This window comes from Anabas testudineus, chromosome 17, assembly GCF_900324465.2.
Source record: "Anabas testudineus chromosome 17, fAnaTes1.2, whole genome shotgun sequence".
Taxonomy (NCBI): domain Eukaryota; kingdom Metazoa; phylum Chordata; class Actinopteri; order Anabantiformes; family Anabantidae; genus Anabas; species Anabas testudineus.
Window position 1 is genome coordinate 17,967,341 of NC_046626.1, and position 20,456 is coordinate 17,987,796.

Here is a 20,456-nt window from a genome sequence, read left to right on the forward strand (position 1 = left end):
AGCCCTAACCGTTTTACTCCAGTTCTCCAGTCACAGGGCTCCACATCTGCAGCTTCCTGTCTTTTTTTGGCATAGACCACTTAGTTGTTCAAATGGTTTAAATGAGCTGAAGAGGCACCAGGATGAAGAAGAAATGCTTTGCATTTATCTCCGATCTATTTTTTTTAAAATCCCGCTATCCATATGCAATGCAGTTGTTAGATTTAGGTGAGAGTAACCAGATTTGTAGTCTCTGGTAGGTACAATAGTTTCAATCACCTCCCTTACAGCAATGTTTGGGTTACCAACTAGAGGCTATATTGCCATGGACAAAGTATCTACATTTCTAATTTCATGCATCATGTTTAGTTTAGTTTTAGATTCATTATTTAGGTATACTATACTAAAATGACATATACTGCATAATTACAATAATACATGTATTTATACATCTAACAATATAAAAACATTACATATAGTTAAGAGTTAAACATACTCAGTTGACTGTAATCATGTGACATTATTAGATAATCATGTTAAACAGTGTGGTGTTTCAGCTTTGTAGGTTGTGGTGGAGCTAATAAACCATGTTATATCAGATTTTCTCTTTTAGCCCTTTAAAAACATTACGCCAAACAACAAACCCCCAACTGCACATTGTTTATTATCCATTGCACATGCTTTCACCAGTGGTATTCCCATTTACCTTCCAAACAAAGAAGCCCATTAATCAAACAAAACTATAACGAATAATATCTATTATCAGTATCTATTTTTTCCACCCTTGATTGACACAGTACATCTGTTTAGTGTTTAAAGTGTAGAGCATTATTTCTTCCAGGAGAGAAAGTAGAGTTTTCCTTGTCCATCACCACAAACAAGCTCATTTGGTTTTTCAGGGTTCACCTCCAGAACCACCACCGGACCTCCACATACAAACATGCCCACCTACAGGAAGAGAAAGAGGAGAAAGCAATAACAACAGAAACACTTCATAAAACATTTGGTCAAAACTAAAACAGTATTAGTAGTAGTAAAAAAGAAATCAAATTCAAAATTTAAAAAATATTAAAAAATATTAGAAAACTTAGTTATAATTATATTTCTGTACCTGCTTCTTGGTGTTTCTGTCCCACATCTTCACCGTCCTGTCGTAGGAGGCAGAGATGATGGTGCTCTCAGTGAGTTTCAGCACACTGATCCTGTCACTGTGGATCTGATGATAAAACTTTATTATAATACTATAACGTCCAGCTCCAAGTAACTGTAACTAAAATTAGCATCTTCTGTGTTTAGATTATTTAAATTTACCAAAATACATTTCTAAAATTTGCTGATCATTAGGTGCACCCCTCGTGTTGAAAACGCACAGAAGGTAAAGGAATAGTTCGGGAGTTTTCAGAAGCTCTGCTGTTTCTGTTCTGCCATGAACCTAGATAATGTGGAAGCAAATGTGCATTTTGCAAATATTAGTTTAATAAATAATTTGATAAAACCCCCACAGACACTGTTCACATGGCGCCTTTCAGTGTTGCTCCTGTGTTTCTCCTATTATCATTTAAAGCACTCGATCAAACTCCAGCCAACTTCAAAAAGTAAGTGTTAACAGTTTCTTACAGGTTTCCTGCTGCTCCACGATGAAACCTGTGGAGGCTGATTGAACCACATGTTTCCTTTTATGTCTCCACACACCAAAAACTCTGAAAGGACATTGGGTTTAGCACATTGGATAGTAACAAAATAAACAATGAAATGCAAAACCAGCATGTGCAGAAATAATAATTTTAGTTGGCTAAACTTGAAGTACAGTAGTAAATGTAGCAGCAGCTTGTTTGCACCTTTGTCCACAGTTACAGCTGTTATCAGGCTCCCTTTCTTCTGCTCGTCATCGATGCTCAGGTTCATTGAGCAGAAAGATGAGTTTAAACCATTGTGGCCCATGGCAAACTGAAGAGAGAAAGGGCAGCGGCATCAGTTAACATTTGTTTTAACACTTGAGGTTTGACTTCAATCATTTGTAGTTAGACGGCATCGACTGCTGCTTAGATCCCACAGCTAAAAAGGGTTACTAGAGGGTAAACTGGAGTTTTAGTACTGCAGTACTGCTTGTGGAGTGAGTTGTAGATGGGATAAAACTCACAATAAAGCCAATGTGCACTGTTCCTTCTGCCTCACCCACCAGCCACATGCTTTTCGTGTCGTTACGGATCAACCCAAAGATTCGAACTTGGTTTTCCCAACTGTGATAAGACAAGCACATATTTAACATTAAGAATATCTACACGTACTGTGAAATTACTGCATCCAATCAATCAAAGGTTAACAGCTTCATTCATTTTCATCTGTCCCACTTCAGCAAAGAAAAAAAAAAAAGTGCCTAATGATGAGTCTAAAATCATCTCAGGACAAATTGAGTGCTCTTGCGCTGTACAGTATGCTGTGTTACCTTGAGACCGTGTAGGTCCAATTATCTTCATAACTGTTTGCGACATCAAATATTGCTCCGTTTTCAGACACAGCGATCAGAATAGAGCAGTAGGCGAGGCGGGCCACACGTTTTTTCACCTTGTACATGGTTACCTTCACCAGGCTGAAACAGGTGTGACTGGTTAGTAGGTTTATAAGTTAAAATAAGAAATAAATAAGAAATAAAGACAGCTGTGTTCTGTATACGCTGTAGTTTAGCTGTGTGACTGCTTTGTTGTCATTAACCTTGCATTGCTGCGTTGTTGATTCCACACCAGCTTCCACACATCAACGCAGACTGTGTAGCCGACAGCAAACTGGCTGTCAGGCATGCTGCAGATCGCTGTGATGCTGCTGCCTGAAGCCTGACACACAAAGAGACAATACAGTTCCTTTAAAACACAGTCACTCCCCTTGGACATTTGGAGGATCCTTTTCATAGACACTGTTCATGAGCAGACGACAAACAAAAATCTTTATACTGTAAAGAACAAAGTATAAATCTGTTTTCTTTTGCATTTCCTCACCTGCTTATGACCGACCATTCTGTTGTTCTGCCACATTTCCAGCAAACCAGATTCATAACCAACCAGAAGCAAATCATATTTTTCAGAAAAGCACAGAGCAGTAACGGGGCCTCCAAGGCTCAGAGGACTCTCTACATGGAGAAAGAAAGAATTCAAATCAGATGAACTGAGAAACATCAGACCTAATGCAATATAATCACAATCACACACAAACCGTCACATGAACATGCGGGTACCGCTGATGAGAGCCTACTATAGATAGTAACACTGTAGATTTGCATTAAAGACCGTTAGAACTAAAGTCTAGTGGTCAGATGGTAGTTAAGAGGAGGCAGAATATAAAGCATTACCTGTTGTCAATGTCCAGCATCGCAGGGAGCAGTCTTCAGAAACAGTGAGGAACTCTGGGACTCCTTCTTTGCAAACAACCCCATGAATTGCACCACTGTGACCCTGGAAGGAGCTAAAGTGCTCGACCTGTACAGAAAATAAAGGGTGTGAGACAGGAGGTAAAAGCAAACTAGAAACTAGATATGAAGAAATGAATCAAAGAAAAATATATGTGAATAAAACTAAAACTATAATTGACTGTAATAGTAGTATATGTCTTAAAAATGAATGAATAAAGAGAGAATACTGACATAAAAAAATACAAAATAAATATAATAAACTGGTAAAAAAACAGACCTGTAGTGGTTTGCAAAGCTGAACTGTTCCATCATCAGATGCAGTGAAAATGGTCATTCCTTCTGGGTTGTCTTTTCCGCTCTTGTCTTAAAACCAAAGAAAAACATATGGAAAAAAATAAATATTAATATAAAAATAAGGTTTGGTGGCTCACTCGTTTTGTTTACCTGCGTCTGGGAGAACAGAGCAGTGGTGTATCCTCTGCTTGTGGGCGGTGATGTGGCAGATTTCCATGGTGGATTCCCAGTTCCACACATGTAGTGCTCCCTCTGCACAGCCGGTCATCACATACTGTCCCTGGACAACAAAAACAACAACAGCAAATTAGCATTTAAGCATTAAAGAGTTATGAACTGACTCTGTTCTAGGATTTGAATCTCCTGGTTTTGCACACCATGTACAGCTCACCAACAATTACCATTGTACTGTAATTTTCTGTCAACTGTGTGATTTTCTCACCAGGCAGCAGACTGAGGTAAGAGGACTCCTCCAGGAGATCTCCCTAAGACGCTGACCTGCCTGCAGGTCCCATACACAAAGTCTGCCATCGTTTGAAGAGCTAATCTGGAACAGAAAAGTGAGGCTGAGGACGTTTCTGGATGTAATACCTCCAGTATTTAGAGTCAAACCTGTAACTCAGGTTTGTCTAATTACTTTAAGACACCTTTAAATTAAAATTAAATAAAAACTCACAACACAGTCTGGAGTCCAAACACAGCCAGTGATCCAGTCTCTGTGAGAGTGAGGGAGTGATTTAGAAAGAACAGCAGGAGACGAGCTCACATCCCACACCATCAGGGCCTGAAACAAGCATATTCGTATGATCAAAACATGTTCTTATCATCACAACATGTTCTTATGATGACAACACAGCCAGCTCGAAAACAGAAGTCTTGTGTTATGCTCGGTAAGATTCTGCTTCATGGGACACATGTTCCAAAACGTGACTGTGGAGGTTAGGAAATAATATGTTAAATATTCCACTATGTCATGGCCCATTCTTAGAAATAGATCCAGTCAAAAACTCCAAAAATCCATTCGGTCCATGTGCTTTTTATAACATAATACTCTAGTTTGGCGAAGATCTCATTTTCCTAAGACACATGTTATCCTACCTGATCTTTTCCACCTGACAGGAGCTGCCCACCATCAGGGCTGAAGGCCAGACAGGTGACTCCTCCACTGTGGCCTCTCAGTGTCACATGTGGCTCAGCTGAGGTGTCAAGGCCCAAATCGCTCAACAACCACAAAACAATAGTGAAGTCATCTGAATGAAAAGTGATACAGTAGTTTAAAACATTACAAATCTGAAAACAGAAATAAGGTGCACCCTTTGCCTTAAAAACGCAGCACGTACCTGAAGCTGTAGCCAGGTAAGTGGAGTTTTGTGCCAGTGCCAGGATGGTTCCTTGTTGAACACCAAACATTCCCAACATTATTAAGCCATCCATTATTCCCTCCTCTCCTTGTTTCTTCCAGACCCTCAGATGTTTGTCACTTCCTCCAGACACCAGCAGACCAGGTTCAGTCTGCTCTGAGTCCAAAATGACCCACAGCAGACACAGTATGGACACATCAAGGTCGCTGGACTCCCAGAGCTTCTCACCTAAGATTTTCAAATTAAAAACAGTTAAGATGTGTAGTATGTTTGGTTATATTTTGACTTACAAAAGTTTGTGCCATAAACTACTTGTTGAAGCATTTCTTTTAGATTTTCCCAGGAACGTATAAACGTATACACACCTGAGTCAAGATTGAAGAGTCTGATGCCGTTACCATGGTAACCCACAGCAGCATAGTCTCCATTCACAGCCACACTAAGTGCAGCAGGCTCAGAGTTTACATACTTCTGTTTCTTCAGTGGAGGCTCCTGCTCTGACTAAAAATAAATACATTTTAAATAAATAAATAAAATAAATATATTTTTTTACTATATATGCATTAAAAAAAACAAAAAACAAAAAAAAACAACAGGAGACAATTGAGGTGCTTACATCACCACTTTTCAGAGTTTTGACTGAACGTCCAAGTCCTCCTGACCAGAGTTGGAGCTATTGTAAAGGAAACAAGAATACAGAGGCTTGTCATTTCATCTATCTATCCATTTGTCCATTATCTTAACCGCTAAAGGTTCACAGGAAGGCTGGAGCCTACTCACAATGAGTGAAAATGTATTCAGTTGGGTGCATCAAAGCTTGAGCCAGTACCTTTTGTTTTTTTTTTCCTGAATGTGTTTTTGGTGGAAATGATGTGCATTTGTCTGCATTACCACATATTACTTCCAAATATTTAGTTTTAGCTGTAGCTGTTCTGTTTTATTTAAGATCAGCTTATTATAATACAACATGAAGTATGTTTCTGGTTAAATAGTTTCATTTTTAAATTTTTATCATTACAATGCAGCTGCTCTGGCCTTCAGAGTTAAGTTTAAATTTTTCAAATTCAGTGTGTAGGAAGGCAGCGATTTCTCACCACATGATCAGAGCCAGCACTGAGGAGCATGGCTCCATCATCCAGGAAGGTGAGGACCTCTGTGGCTCCACAGTGAGCCTGAAAGCATCCCACACAGGTAGAGGTGGGAACTGACCACACCCTGATCTCTCCAGACACAGAGCCAGAGCAGAGCATGGAGGAGGAGGAAGAGAAGCAGAGACTGCGTACGGAGCGCCGGTGACCAGACAGAGACTGAGGGAACAGACAGAAGAGAAACAGATGTTGTATTAAAGAGGATGTGATTATGTTCCCACAGCCTCCTTGATGTAACAAATATGTTTTAGTCTAATAAATAAAACAAAATGAACAATGAACAATGAAAAGAATAAACATCAAACTGGCTTGAACTCCCTGTGCAAGTAACACTGTAACTCACTTTTTGAGTTTTATTCTGGAGCCAGTTCCACACGATCACATTTCCATCCCAGCAGCCAGCAGCCAGCAGGTGACCTTCAGGGTCAAAGTTCACGCAGTTCATTGGGCTTGAAGTGGATAAGGCTGCCACCTCATGACCCTTATTAGAGGACCACACCTGGAAAGAGAAAAACATTCAGTCAGCATAGTGAAGGATGGATAACATTGTTTTAAGTGCCTTTCAATAATATTTGACAGAATCATTAAATAGCAGGAAATTATATTTCTTTGGATCCCAAAAGTAGCTGACAGTAGATGACATAAAATAAACAAGGACAAAAATAAATCTCACAAATATTAGATAAAGTAACTGATTATGCAAAAGAAAACATCTAAAACAAGTTAAATGTGATTTGTTTGACACTAACCTTTAGCATGAAATCAAGGGAAACTGTTGCAAAGTGTTTCTGGTCTGCAGTGATATTGCTTCCAGTTATCACATTAGTGTGACCATCAATAAGAGCAGTCCTGCAAAGAGAAGAGAAACAGTTTTCTACCAGAGCCTGTGGTATATCTCAAGAAAGTAAATCCAACAGGGTTAAATGAATTATAAATTCTCCTTCAAACACTTGTTTCACCTGCAGCCGTTTCCAATGTCCCAAATCTCTATGCGTCCATCAAACGAGGTGGTAGCAAGACGCCCGTCCTTCAGAAACGCACAGCTTGAGATGCCATCACAACTGCTCACCAGAGACTTTACTTCCTGTTCAAAACCAGGAGAAAATAGATATTCCATTAAATAATAATAATTATTATTATATTATTATTATTATTATAATTATTTATTATTATTATTCACAGCTCCCTGTAAAATTCATAATAGAGTTTAAAACACAGATATAAAGCACTTAATAATCAAGCTCAGTCATATCTTAAAAACTTCAGAGTTCCATATTTTCCAGCAGAACTCTCTGTTCTCAGGGTGCAGGTCTACTTGTGGTTCCTAGACTTTCAAATGTAGAATGGGAGGTGGAGCCTTTAGCTATCAAGCTCCTCTCCTGTGGAACCAGCTCCCAGTTCAGGTTCGGGAGGCAGACACCCTCTCTACATTTAAAACTAGGATTAAAACTGCTGTGCTGGGGAGTGCATGCTCCCGTATGCAAGAAAAAAAAACAGTTTTCACACCTGTCCCGTCTGTGTGTTGATGAAATGCAGCGTTCCCCGTCCAGTACCAACCACCATCAGCTCTCCATTAGAGCTCACAACCAAACAGGTCGGTTCAGAGGAGAAAGTCGACACCAGTTCACTGCGGTGAAACACAACAGCCATGCATCAATACCTACTCAAACAGTAAACATAAAACTGATGGATTCAAGGGAAATCTATTCAGTAACACTGCTTTTATCCACCATGAAGATGACCCATTCACCTGTTGTCTTGAACAATCTGACTGCCATTGTTTTGCCACTCAACTACCTGGACCCCTCCTTTTCCAACCAGACATTGTGCCCAGGTGTGAGCAGAGGTCTCTGGGAGCTCATTGAGGGCCTGCTGAATGAAAAGATTAGGCCACGAGGAGAGTAGGGGAGCATGACGCTGCAGGAAGCTACGACAGTCCTCCAGACTGCCCTGGGAGTGAACTATAAGAGAATAGAATAGAAACTTGTAGAACAGAAGAATAAAACATAATGAAAACGTGGAACTTGCAGGTAGGATATTTTTAAAGCACTTACCTAAGACTTCAGACTTCTTATCTGCAGGATAACAAGATACAAACATTAGAATTCTTTCATTCAACTGTAATTTATTTATTTATTATTATTTATTAATTTATTAAAAGGAAGTTTCCTGCGTCAACCTATCCCAGCATTGGTTTCCAATTAGTTGCACACAAGTAAACAGAGTTACAGGGAAATCATCAACCACATCCATTAAGATTTGTCATCACTCTGCACACTCACCATACAAGCTGTAGGTCTCCAAGAGGTGGTGCAGGAGGCCGTGGCGCACATTAGCAAACAGGAAATAATAACTAGAGAGCAGAGAATGAAGCGTCTCCAGTTGGCCACATTCAATCTAAATACAGAAAAAAAAAAAAAAAAAAAAAAACCACCAGTTTATTTACTGGTTGTTAACTTTTCATCAACTTTCATTAATTTAGTCATTGTTTACTGTAGCAGAAATGTATAAATTTGTGTCAAAGCACTAATGTAATAAGTGGTGACAAACATTTACTAACCAGGCTGGAGGGCAGGTGCATAACAGAGTTAACCTCACAGTGAAGGAAGGTATCTGTTCCCTGGGGGTTAGCCAGTGCCCAGAGATGAGCTGTGGGAACATGGAATATAAATTGATGTGTTAATGAGGTGCATGGAGGAGCTGATGTTTATAATGTAGATCAGACTTTAGGTATCACCCTGGTTCACAGCTACACTCAGCTATGAATCAACATAATGGACCAAACTAGCTCACTATAGACCACAGAGACAAACTTTGCATTAGTGATAGACTTGTTTACTTTACCTGCAAGAATGAAGTGGGCTCTGGTTCTGTCACTGTCTTTAGGGAGGAGTAAGTCCTCAAAGGCTCGCTTCACTTCTGGATTGGTTAGAGCCAGAAGGTCATCAGTGTTGTGGCAATGAGATGGACCAACCAGACTGCAGGAAAGGACACAAATAAGAAATAAGTTTAATATCTGCATGGGTTGTTGTCTATACCTTATAATAAAAGAAAAAATATTCTGCGTTACTGTTAATGTTAATGTTTCTTTGTTGTTGAATAAAGTTATAAACAGGACACACTAGTAATAAGTATAACTCAGCCAAGGATTCCTACCTCTGTAAACTCTGCACTATGTGGGTGAAAGTCACCATGGGAATCCGTCCCTCAGGCTTTCTGGACAGGTGCAGCACTTCCTGCCATGACACCTGTCCACCCCTTGAAGACAAGTCATTGCATGTGTTCAGTACAGAGTACATGTCTCTCTCTCTGAGGCCTGAGAATCAAGAAGAGAAAATATTGAGCAACCAACTCTACTCATGTCCTCTATTACCACTCTCCTACTACACAAGTGACACAATCTGGTACTTCAGAAAGCTTCAATTTTATTTTAGAATCAAACATCAACTTCCCAGCTCATCCTACCAGAGGGGCTGACTGCAAGCACTGCCAGAGCCCAGCGGAGTCCAGGTAAGTCCCTGTACTGTGAGCAGAGTCTGTCCAAACTGTACTGCACCAACTGGTTCAGAGACTGAGGCAAATGCTGGAGGCTGTCCTTCAACTGAGACACAAAAAGAAATCTGTATGTTAGGAAGGTGGTCAAATGTTCTGTGAAATGCCCTCATAATGAATCATATTAACAAAAGCAATTATAAGCATGTGTGAAGTGACCACAAACACACATACTGTACTAGATACCAAAAGAATATGATGATGCATGTCACATACTGTGTATTAAAAATAAATTTCCTTTATCATTCATTTTCTAATAAGTGATGACCTTTACATCATTCTCTTCCTACACAGCTACTCAACATTACTTTATAGTTTCTTCTTTACTAGTGTTACGTTACTGTTGCCACAACCAGAACGTGAAATTAAACCAGTTATTACACCTTTGAAAAAAGTGACATCTGACCTTGTCAAATGAGGCAAAGTTCCTCAGGTCTTCACAGGCCAGGTGCAGGTAGAGAGGACTCACTGCTCCATTCTTCATTATCAGTGTCTGGAGCTGAACAAACACAGTGAAGTGTGATAGAAACTGTACAAAAACCAGAAGGAACCCTGATGTTCACAGTGATAAAGAACCAAGAAGAACCTGGTTGTTGAAGGCAGAGTCACTTAGTTTCTTCCCGAAGGTGTCCAGTCCTCTTTGAACTATCTCCTTCCTGTCCATCATGGTAAGTTGTCCCAGGGTGAACAGGACAACACCTCTCTTCTTGGCCAGAGTTTGTAACAGAGCTGCTTTAGTTGTGATGCTCAACACCAAACACACACCCTGAAAAGAAAAAAGGTAAAAAGTTTTATTACATTAGAGAAATAGATGAAGAAACAATCATAAGCAAAGCAATTAGTGCAAGTGCAGAGTTGTTTAGGACCATTTCCAATCCTATAAATAAGCAGTCAGTACAACTTTTAATTCGTTTTTTTAATCCAAATGTGTCATACATGCCACAATAACGGCTAGAAAATGTCCGGTTCACCATGTTTCAGGTCTGTCTGTGTGAAAGGATTTATGTTTCATCTTGAGAAAATTTTCTCCTTAGTTTTCTTTATCTGACCAACCTGTGGAAGCTGCTGTGGTATCCAGTCAGAGCTGACTTGACCTCGACCATCTTGGACAAGATCCACTCCATCAACCAACAGCACCAGAGGTTTGTTCTTCTTCATGTCACTCAACGTTGAGTGAAATTCAGACACTAAATCTCTGAGATAAGAAAAGAATCTGTTGTTAGTGCACAGACAACATGTTGAACCAATAAATCTATATGAAGGACAGTTCATAATCTAATCACTTGTAAGTGTGGGGAAGAGGTTCCTTCTCAGTATCTTTCATCTTCCTAAAACACTGAATGAGGCAGCGAAGAAGGTTCTCCACAGAGCGTGCTGATTGGCTGGCAGCTGTAGAGTATGAGATGACATCACAGACCAGGTTTCTCTTGGACTTGACTCCAGACCTGAGGGCGTCTGCCAGCGCAGCCTGTGTGGAGGGAGAAGTAAAGGTGTTTTGTGATTTTTGTCAAAAAATCCTGAACAGGTGTTTTGTCTTTTCTGATGATAATTTACCATGAAGACAGTTTTGCCCTCTCCAGGTCCTCCCTCCACCACCATCATCCCTCCTTTGGTCTGGACCTGTTCCACCATCTCCACAGCTCCAGACAGCAGCTTCGCTCTGCCAAAGAACTGTCTCTGCAGCGCCCCCTGGTGAACCTCCTGCTCTGTTACATCTAATGCAGCCTCCTCATCCTCCTGCCAGATGAAGAATAATGAGGTGACTGTAATCCAGCTACAGCCCAGGATTATTTTAAACAACTGTGAAAATACACTAAGAGGAAGAGGAAGTTAGGTTTTACAGTCATTCTGCAAGAGCTCAGTTTGTTTAATTAAGGATTTGGAAATTAAATTAATTCAGCCATCAGAGTAACTAACTTCCACAAACTGCTCCACAACAGCCGTCCACAGATCTTCCAGCACAGCTCTGCCAAAGTCCTCCAGGTTTTTCAGATAAGGTTTCCCATCCAGAACACCTCCCCACTCACATGGGTAACTGGGACAAAGACATGAAGACTCAGGTAAACACTTAAAGTGATAGTGTGATGAAGTATTTGAATGTTTAGTATGTTTCCAGAAATCAGCTTCACTACTATTAGAACTGACTCACTTTTCAGTGAGCTTGACACCACTGTCTCGGATCCTATTTTTCAGAGAGGACATTTTTGTCTCAGCTTCCTTTGATTCAGGAACAAAGTCTGATCTCCAAGCCACTGGAACTGATCTGGGAAACAAAGGGGAAAATTAACTCAAACAAAGAACACTAAAATGGATTTCAGTCTAGTCTATTGATTAATTAAAACAAAGAAAATACTGAGGGAAGATTAATTCAAATTGTTATGTGCAAATGTAGCATCAACATCATACTTGGTGATGTTTGGATCTCTGAAGTAGCAGAACATTTGTTGATGAGCTGTGTCGGGGTAAAGAGCCTGAAACTGACGGATCTCCATCTCTGTGATCGACAGACCAGGTGGAGCTGACGCCAGCTGAACATAAAGAACAAATTCATCTAATTTCCAGTATGTATAAAACCTAAAACCTACTCTTTTCAGATGTCTATAATGAAACACATGACTATTTCCACACATTCTAGCAGGTTTTCAATGGGCTTTGAATTTTAATATTCCTACGGCCCACAGGTAAGTGACACCGTTTCCAGTTCAATATCTTCATTCCTGTATAATTATATTTAATAATACCACCTCTTACCCAGCTGTATTGTGGCAGGTCAGGAAGGGCAGGTTTGGGGGGCACCACGCCGTACCTCTCCCCCAGGATTCCTACCATCATCTGGCTGCGACACACCTCTGACAGACACAGCTCAGTGGCTCGACCCGACTCCTCCTCTGTCACACCCCAACGCAGCTCCACCTCCTGCAGGAAGAGGCAGTGTGCTGCAGCACGGCGACGGAGCTCTGGGAAGATGCTCCGTACCAACACGTCTCGCTCGGCGTGCATGTCTCTGAAGGTGGAGGAGATGAACACTCGAACACCTCGCCACCTGATGACAGAGGTGTGTTAGTGAGAAAAAGCAAAAATGTGTAGGATTCTATCTCTCATTAATATGGAAAAATATTTGAAGACATACATTTTATGCTTTAAAGGATAATGTCAGTCATTTTCACATATTCACATAGAGAGGCTAAAACTGAGAAATAATTGCCTCTACTCAACTTAAATTGAAATGTATTTATCTTCATCTGTTTCACAGACTATCATTGTACAAAAACATTAAATATAGAGAGCTAAATCAGGTTCAAGATGGACTTTAAAGTGAGTGGATGTATTAAATTGTTGATTTTAGTTTATGTATGTGAATTACTGAAAAACAACAATAACCAACCTTAGAAACTTACCGTAACTTGGGGCTGGCTGGTATTGAAACAACACTGTTCGCCATCTGAGGGTCTTTAGATCCCTCTGCTGGAGGGATGTTGTACACTTTATCTAAATGCTCCACATGGTCCAGCAGTCTAGAAGATCCGCGTTCTGCCACAAATCTAACCAGGTTATAAAAAATATATATTTTAGAAATGTTTGAATACATTAATTTCTTTAATGAGCATTTGAGACACTGTAAATGAAAGAATATTCATCAAAACAGTACATAAACTATTTCCTACCTTTAGAAATGTATCATTATGAGAAAGTTAAGTCAGTTTGTCTTAGACTACCACTGGGTTTTAAATGACTAACAGGCATTTTACCTCAGCATTTGCTCACTGAAACCGGTCAGCTTCACAAGGTTCCTGTCGCTGGAGTAATCTATGCCGCTGTAACACACAACATGACAGTAAAGTAAAAGTACAAAAAGGTTTTTCCAAAGCAAATCTATACCAGAACAATAAAGAGTTACCCATCTGTCATGAAGAGTTGCACCACAAGGGTTTTGCTGTTTATTTCCTTCATGTTGTTAACGGCCCAATCAAGAGCATGCGGGGTGTATGTATCAGCCAGCACAATGATGTTGTCCACCTAAGATCCAAAAGTAGAGTCTATGTGAGCTAAAATCAAACCTGTACCGTCTTTAGAGCTGAAGTCAGTACATTTCTCACAAACTTTCATTACTTTACTTTAAGGTACAGTTCAAGAAGGGTTAAAATTGGCTTAAATGTACTAGTGTCTACACTGTATATAGAAATTAACCTTGTTTTTCTTGGTGAATATACTGGAAAAGGATTCTCTTTCATTGTGCGAGTTCTCTACGAACGCCTGTAAAAAAAAGAAGGATTGGTATAAAAATTCACAATTTTTATTGTTTTTTTTAAATGTTTTATAACAAAATTATACAATGTGTTGAGTAAAGTACAGCACAAAGGAATACCATAGAAAAAAAATCCCGACCTTTATTTGCTTCTTGACACTATGGACATTTTCTAAAAGCACATCAGACTTCAGCTGGACTTCTCTTACGATGTCACCATCATTTGTGTAGAGCTGAATATCTTCGGCACTGCTTGCAATCATGAGAGAGAGCAAAACAGCCACTTCCATAGCCTCAGGGGATAAAAAAAATGGGGAGAAATATTAGGTATTATATATATATATATATATATATATATATATATATATATATATACACATATTATATATATATATATATTGTTTGATCGATTTTACAGATGATTCTAAAAGGCTCATATCCCTCATTTGTATTATTCCTAAGAAAAGAAGAAGAAAACAGGCCCTTACAGTCGCACTAAGCTTGTCTTCCTCGTCTTTCATGTTCCTCCTCCATCTTCTGTGATTTTCCTCTTCTTCATCCTCCTCGTTATTTCCTTCTGGGTCTGGTGGAAGGCAAAATTCAGATTTCTTCTCATACCTTGGTATTTGAGAGGAGAGCAGGATAATCGTTCGTCCAGGGAGCGGGGGCACATTGTAACGGCAGGAGATCTGAATGGCCGTCTCCAGAGCTTTGCGATAACGGTCCAACAGATCAACAGTGTACTTTCGCTGCCTGGTAGTACAGACAGAAACAGGTGTATCATCTCATGACAAACAATACGTTTTCTATTACCTGTAATTGTGGTATAAAAATGGTTTTAAAATGTTGAATTTTATTGGAGCACACTGCAGAAACCCTGATAATTGTATGTCCAGTCAAAATAAAGAAAAACATACGTCCAACACAAATGTAACTCTCATACTTGGACTTCAGGAGTTGTTCCTTCTTCATTCGATACATTCGAAAGACACACGGCACTCCCAGCGTCACCTTTATCCTCTTCTTTTGGGTTGTATCCCAGTCTGCACGATCATAACGCCGGCTCTTAGGAATCTTCTTCAGGATGCTCTTCAGGATCTCTTTAGCAGGGGGAACTTCCTGCTCTGATGCAGAAGCTAAGGTGCAAACAGACAACAAGCATGTCATGTATAGGGTTTAGGGTATCTAGGAGAAAGAATTCCATAGTAGTCATTGCAATTTTTTGTGTCAGAATTGTGGATCTCACCCAAAGTGTGAAGCTCCATGATAACTTTGTAGGCAGCAAGAAACCTGAAGGGAAACTGTCGACTCTGAATAACTGCTTTCTGCAAAACCAGGCAGTCAGTGACAAATTAGTGAATTCTGATGTGAGAGAGATGGATTACAAAACATAGAAACACATATGTCACAAAATCACTTGTTTTATTTATTACTCAATCAGCCTCAGTTGTTTAATGCTACTTTAACTGTTTTTCTAATATTTATACCCAGATTCATTGAGCTCATTGTCAGCCAGCAGAGTGGAGATATTCCTGTCTATAGCTGTCTATAGCCTTCTACCCAATTAGAGAAGACCAGGTCATTTAACTAGACATCTTTTGTAGCATTTTTAATTTCATACGGTGAAATGAAGCAGAGCAGACTGGATTAATTTTGAGTTTCATGCTAGCACTAGTTTGATTCCCAAAAACTGCGCATTATAACTTTAGCATTCACCATCTCTCTTCTCATTTCAGATCACTCCTCCCCTGCTCTCTCCGTTTGTTTTTCCAGCTCATCTGCTCCACCCCTTCCTCTCACCCACACACCTGATTTACCCAGATTTTCCCTGTGCACCAGCCCATTCTCTGTAGTGTGTAGATTGTTTACTCAGCATTACCTGCCATAGCTGTTAAGCCTGTGCAGTCTTACCTGATCTATGCGGCTTCCTGTTTTTCTAGATTTTTACCTGTTGCCTTGCCCCTACTGGATTTGTTACATGGCTTTGGTTTATTTTTTTCTACACTTATGAATTCCATCTATATTATAAAAGGGAACATTGACCATTAAGTATCAGGTAAATTAAGAATCTCACCTTATTTGTCAGTCTGCTGAGGATCTTCTTGTGATGAGCCTCACTGATGCCTGTGGTGATCATGTTCCTCAGGTTCCTCAGCATGGCCATGAATGGAAGAGACTTGTTGTCTGCAAACACACACAAATCATCAATATTTGAGATCATAAACAGGTTTGTGTTTAAGAACTCAAAGGTTTGCCATGTGTTTTTGAATGTATATAGTCGAAGCAACTATTAGCATATGTCTCAGGTAAAGTGTAAAGTTCAAAGCTACTTTTAATTTAAGGTGAAAATACACGTTGGAAACACTGTATGTATTTATTGATTTGTGTGACCAAAGACTTTGCACATGAAAACGCTCGACTGACTCTCTTAGTACAAGTTAATAAAGTCAATAGTACTTTTGTGCCATTGTCATGCACTAAGAATCAGTGATGCAATAACTGCACTACACTGGTCACCAATCCTGCGCTTGTAGTAAATGTGGCTTTCATTTGTTTAAACAAATAAGGAAATACTGAGTAGACAAATGATAGGGAAAAAGTCTGCAATACTTTAAATGATAAATTAAAGCAACAGAATGAGACTATTTTAAAAATCATCTGTGTATTTGCTCGTATCAGACCTATGAGTTTCTCCCAGGTGGTTGACTTGTTGCCCTCCAGACTTAGCAGCCGTTCCCACGTGTCTGGTTCTTTGAGCTTCATTCGTTGCCCGGCTCTCTCTCTGTCCCACTTCCCCTTTATTCCACTGTGGGTGAACGCCTTCAGGTCAGCAGGATACCTGTGATAAAGACAATCACACTGCATTTTAAAATGAAACTGGGACAAAACCACTTACCTCGGAGATGACAGATGTACTGTATAACCCGACCTCTGACTCCTGTATCTTCATTAATGCTTTTTACAAAGAATAAAACATTTATAATTCCTGATAATAAACTAAATTCTATTGCATTACATGAATTTGGAAGAGAAATTAGATCACAATACAAGAATTACAACCATATGACAATACATGAAATTTCCCTTTAGGGCTATTAAAGTTCTCCCCATTTGCTTTAAACTACTTTAAAATATGTAATAAACAATTCATTATCAACTATGATCCTGGTTATAGATTATACATGGAGGGTTAAATTAGCGTGTAAGGTGTGTGAATAATACCGTACAATATATTACAGTCAATCCAATCAATACTAAAACCTATGTGATTTGGTTCATGTATGTGTATCTTACTTTTTCCCCAGAATGGCCATGACGTATTCAGCTGGTTCTTTAATGTGGAGCCTCTTGATCATTTTCTTCATACTGAAATCACTCTGCTTTTTATCCACCGCATTACTGCCTTCTAGCTTCATCTGCAAACATACACAAACGCGTTGTTCTCCATGTGTTAAAACATGTTACAACCTCAGCATCAAAAAAGTGAAACAAATTTAAAATGTAAATAACCTTTACTTCATTAAAAGCTTAATTGAACTAGTTTACAATTTTTAAAAACATAAAAAAACATTTTTGGACACATGAGAAAAGTATATTGACTTACAAACTTTTCCAGAACTGGTACATCTGCTCTGACCAAGTCTGCCCATTTTTTCAGCTGCTTTTCAGTTGGCTTCTAGAAATTTAGAGCAGAAGATGGTGTGATCGAGGGGGCACAGTGAGGATGTTGACTGATCCATCTTTATAAATCTAAAAATTCTAAATCCACTTCATCATCCTTAAGGACAAGAAACTAAACACACTATGATACAGAGAAATAAACTTGAGGCCATGTTTGTAGAGTCTTCTGGAATTTAATTTGTTGTTGCTTATGCAGGATTTGCAGCTATTCATATCAAATATACAGTGGATGGTGCCCAATGTTTTATTAAACTTAGAGAAAATATAGAGCCACAAAATAAAAAGACACTGACACTGAAAAGAAACTGATTCTTCTGTACCTTGCCTTTGCGCCTGTTGCGGTTGTGTTTGCAGCGGTGTTTGCGTGTGTTGTATTTGGCCAGTTGATACTCGCTGAACTGCTTGAACTTGTCAACCATTGCCTTCTTCAGGCACGTTGGCAGGGAGCGGCTGAAGCACTGGAAACAGACAATGAGACTGTTTAGAAAGAACAAACACGTTGAGATTCCAGCAAACAGCAGCTACTCACTAATACTTACTGTACTGTAGATTCTGACAACTTCCAGCCAGTCAGAGGGCAGCTGTACAGCAGCACAGAAGTATCTGCGGACATGAGGCTTGGTGCTGGGCTGACTAGCAGCCAGAGCCAGAAGGAAGTTTGCTGTGATACGAATGTTCAACTCCTGTCGAGTGTAAACAGCCACCTGGATGGTGAAGAAAGAACAAAAATGTTCTATATCATACTTACTCTAGTACTGGGTACAGTTTGTCTGCTTGGAAAAGAGCAATAGTTGAAATCATGTGTCAATAATATCTATAAAATATTTCCATTTTCAATCATCTCTTTTAATTTCGTCTTCTATCTTTTTCTAGACTGTTTTAGTAGAGCAGTGGGGTCTAAATTTGAAATAATATTATAATGTCAGTTTAATTCAGTGTTTAGAATACACAGAAATGTCTTCAGATAAACACATCATCCTCATTAAGACATGCACACACACCTTGAGAAGAAACTGAGGGTCAGAGACAGAAATGTCCTTTGACAGGTTTATGATCCTGGTCCAAACACTATCACCTGAGTCCCAGTCCTTCTGTCCTGGAGCTGTGTTCTTATTGACCATGGAGCAACACACGTCGTTCAGCAGGAGATACTGAAGGACAGACAGGAACACAAAGAAGTATTTGTTATTAACTCAAATGAGTTATAGTCAATTTAACTGAAACATGGGAATATAATTAGTTAGCTCTGATACAGATCAGTGCTGCTCCGACCTTTTTATCCTTCAGCTCCTCTTCAATCATTTCCTTTCTTGTATCAATCTCAGCAAACTCCTCCTGTCTGATGACCACAGCTTCCGCTAGTTCTTGGTTGGTCAACACCTTTTCCACAACAGGTAATTCTATCGCTGACCCAGCATCGCCCACCTCTGCCTCTCCAGGAAAATCATCCTCTTCCTCAGAACCCTGCTGCTGATGCAGGAGAAACAAGAATGTCTTAGTAGCTGTGGGATGACAACACAGATTATCAAAAAATATTTAAAAGAAATGAAGAATGATTCGTGTACCACAGTTGTTTCTTCAAAACAGGACTGCATCACTTCAGACATTTCCTCTCTATCTTTATCTCCACCATCATCGCTCTTCTGTTCTCCACCCAGACCATGATGAAGACCTGAAGACGGATGAGAAAGGGGACCAGGGGCACTGCAGGCCAAAGAGGTGGAGGTCAGAGAGTAATTAGGGATAGAAGAGGTCAAGGAACAAGAGTGGTGAGGTGAATCACTTGACAGGAGCTTGTTCTGAGTAGTAAGGAGGGGAGAGGTGAGAGAAGATGATAAGGAAGAGCTGGAGAGAAGGGAGGATGAGGTGGAGGACAAGCTGGAGGGCTGGAGAGAGGAGCAGGAGGAGGGCTGTAGTGGAAATGACTGGGTCATCAGCACGGAGCCCTGAGCTAAGAACTTATTCTCCAGATTTTGAGGAACATAGCTGGATGACAAATTTCTCCCCCATGACGCCTGCTGCTGCTCTGCCTTGGCCATGTTTGTCTGCTGCAAAGTCAGCGCCTTCATCTCTGTAGAGAAACACATCAATCAGAGCGTCAAAGTCCATCACAATCTTTAGCCTCTTCACTCAGTCAAGTTGAGATAAGCAGCTGAGCAGCTTTTCTTCAACTGTTTGAACAAGCATTATACTGCAGGTAAGGGTGTGTTGCTCAATGGAAACCTTAAAGGAGAACAAAGTCTAGAAAGAGTCGGGGCACGGTCTATCAGCTTTTAAAAGTCTCACTAGTCACCGGAAATGCATGGAAATGTAAAAACATTTTATACATTTTATTCATAAAAGCTAAAAGCTGATGATGCAGAGCTGAGTTTGTGGCACACTGTAAAACCCTTTTGTCATGTTAAGTAGTGAACTACTGTGACATCTGACATTTCTCATAAACTACATGTGAACTCATCTTTGAGAAACAACAATGTACAACTAACATAAAGTATACCACAACTGAGAAGAGCTTAAATAAGACATTAGCATCACAGAGGTAAATGTTCCCTAGCAGTCGTAGCTTTGGTAATGAGTCACCACAGCTTTGTTTAGGCGTGGTGGCATAAAACTCACCGGCTGACTCTGAACAAACGCTCCTTCAAACGTGTAATTTTAATATACTGCAGCGTTACCATCGGTTTGAAAAGTCTTGTGAGGCTTTTTTGAAGCGTTGTTCCTTATTTACGTTCCTCTTCATTTCCTAATACAACAGCTGCTTGGTTGGTTGTGATGTGACAGCGTGACCCGAG

At 39.8% G+C, this 20,456-nt stretch overlaps 1 protein-coding gene across 3 annotated transcripts; it reads right to left on the reverse strand.

Annotated features, from left to right (window-relative positions):
- Window positions 1–624: 624 nt before the first annotated feature.
- LOC113171476 (telomerase protein component 1-like) lies at window positions 625–20,430 on the reverse strand. 3 transcript variants are annotated; one of them, XM_026373843.2, is made up of 56 exons: window positions 20,281–20,430; window positions 19,230–19,735; window positions 18,937–19,131; window positions 18,666–18,815; window positions 18,204–18,368; window positions 17,985–18,122; window positions 17,588–17,659; window positions 17,278–17,399; window positions 16,665–16,822; window positions 16,058–16,167; window positions 15,230–15,308; window positions 14,927–15,119; window positions 14,472–14,736; window positions 14,124–14,276; window positions 13,926–13,991; window positions 13,636–13,754; window positions 13,487–13,552; window positions 13,136–13,279; window positions 12,489–12,780; window positions 12,144–12,265; window positions 11,887–12,000; window positions 11,655–11,772; window positions 11,292–11,474; window positions 11,021–11,205; window positions 10,791–10,932; window positions 10,324–10,503; window positions 10,144–10,236; window positions 9,651–9,786; window positions 9,342–9,501; window positions 9,030–9,163; window positions 8,746–8,834; window positions 8,468–8,582; window positions 8,240–8,260; window positions 7,936–8,146; window positions 7,692–7,812; window positions 7,145–7,269; window positions 6,935–7,034; window positions 6,529–6,684; window positions 6,132–6,344; window positions 5,654–5,710; window positions 5,403–5,538; window positions 5,017–5,265; window positions 4,775–4,926; window positions 4,353–4,460; window positions 4,119–4,223; window positions 3,827–3,956; window positions 3,660–3,745; window positions 3,323–3,449; window positions 2,973–3,103; window positions 2,692–2,810; window positions 2,426–2,569; window positions 2,120–2,219; window positions 1,818–1,926; window positions 1,597–1,679; window positions 1,091–1,195; window positions 625–927 (listed from the first exon to the last, which is right to left on the reverse strand). In XM_026373843.2, exons 2-56 carry the CDS (start codon window positions 19,731–19,733, stop codon window positions 808–810), a joined length of 7,770 nt encoding a protein of 2,589 aa, XP_026229628.1. In that variant the 5' UTR covers window positions 19,734–19,735; window positions 20,281–20,430; the 3' UTR covers window positions 625–807. The 3 variants fall into 3 exon arrangements, with proteins under 3 accessions (XP_026229628.1, XP_026229627.1, XP_026229629.1); XM_026373842.2 differs by having other exon boundaries at window positions 18,937–19,134; XM_026373844.2 differs by lacking the exon at window positions 8,240–8,260 and having other exon boundaries at window positions 18,937–19,134.
- Between the last annotated feature and the right edge of the window lie 26 nt (window positions 20,431–20,456).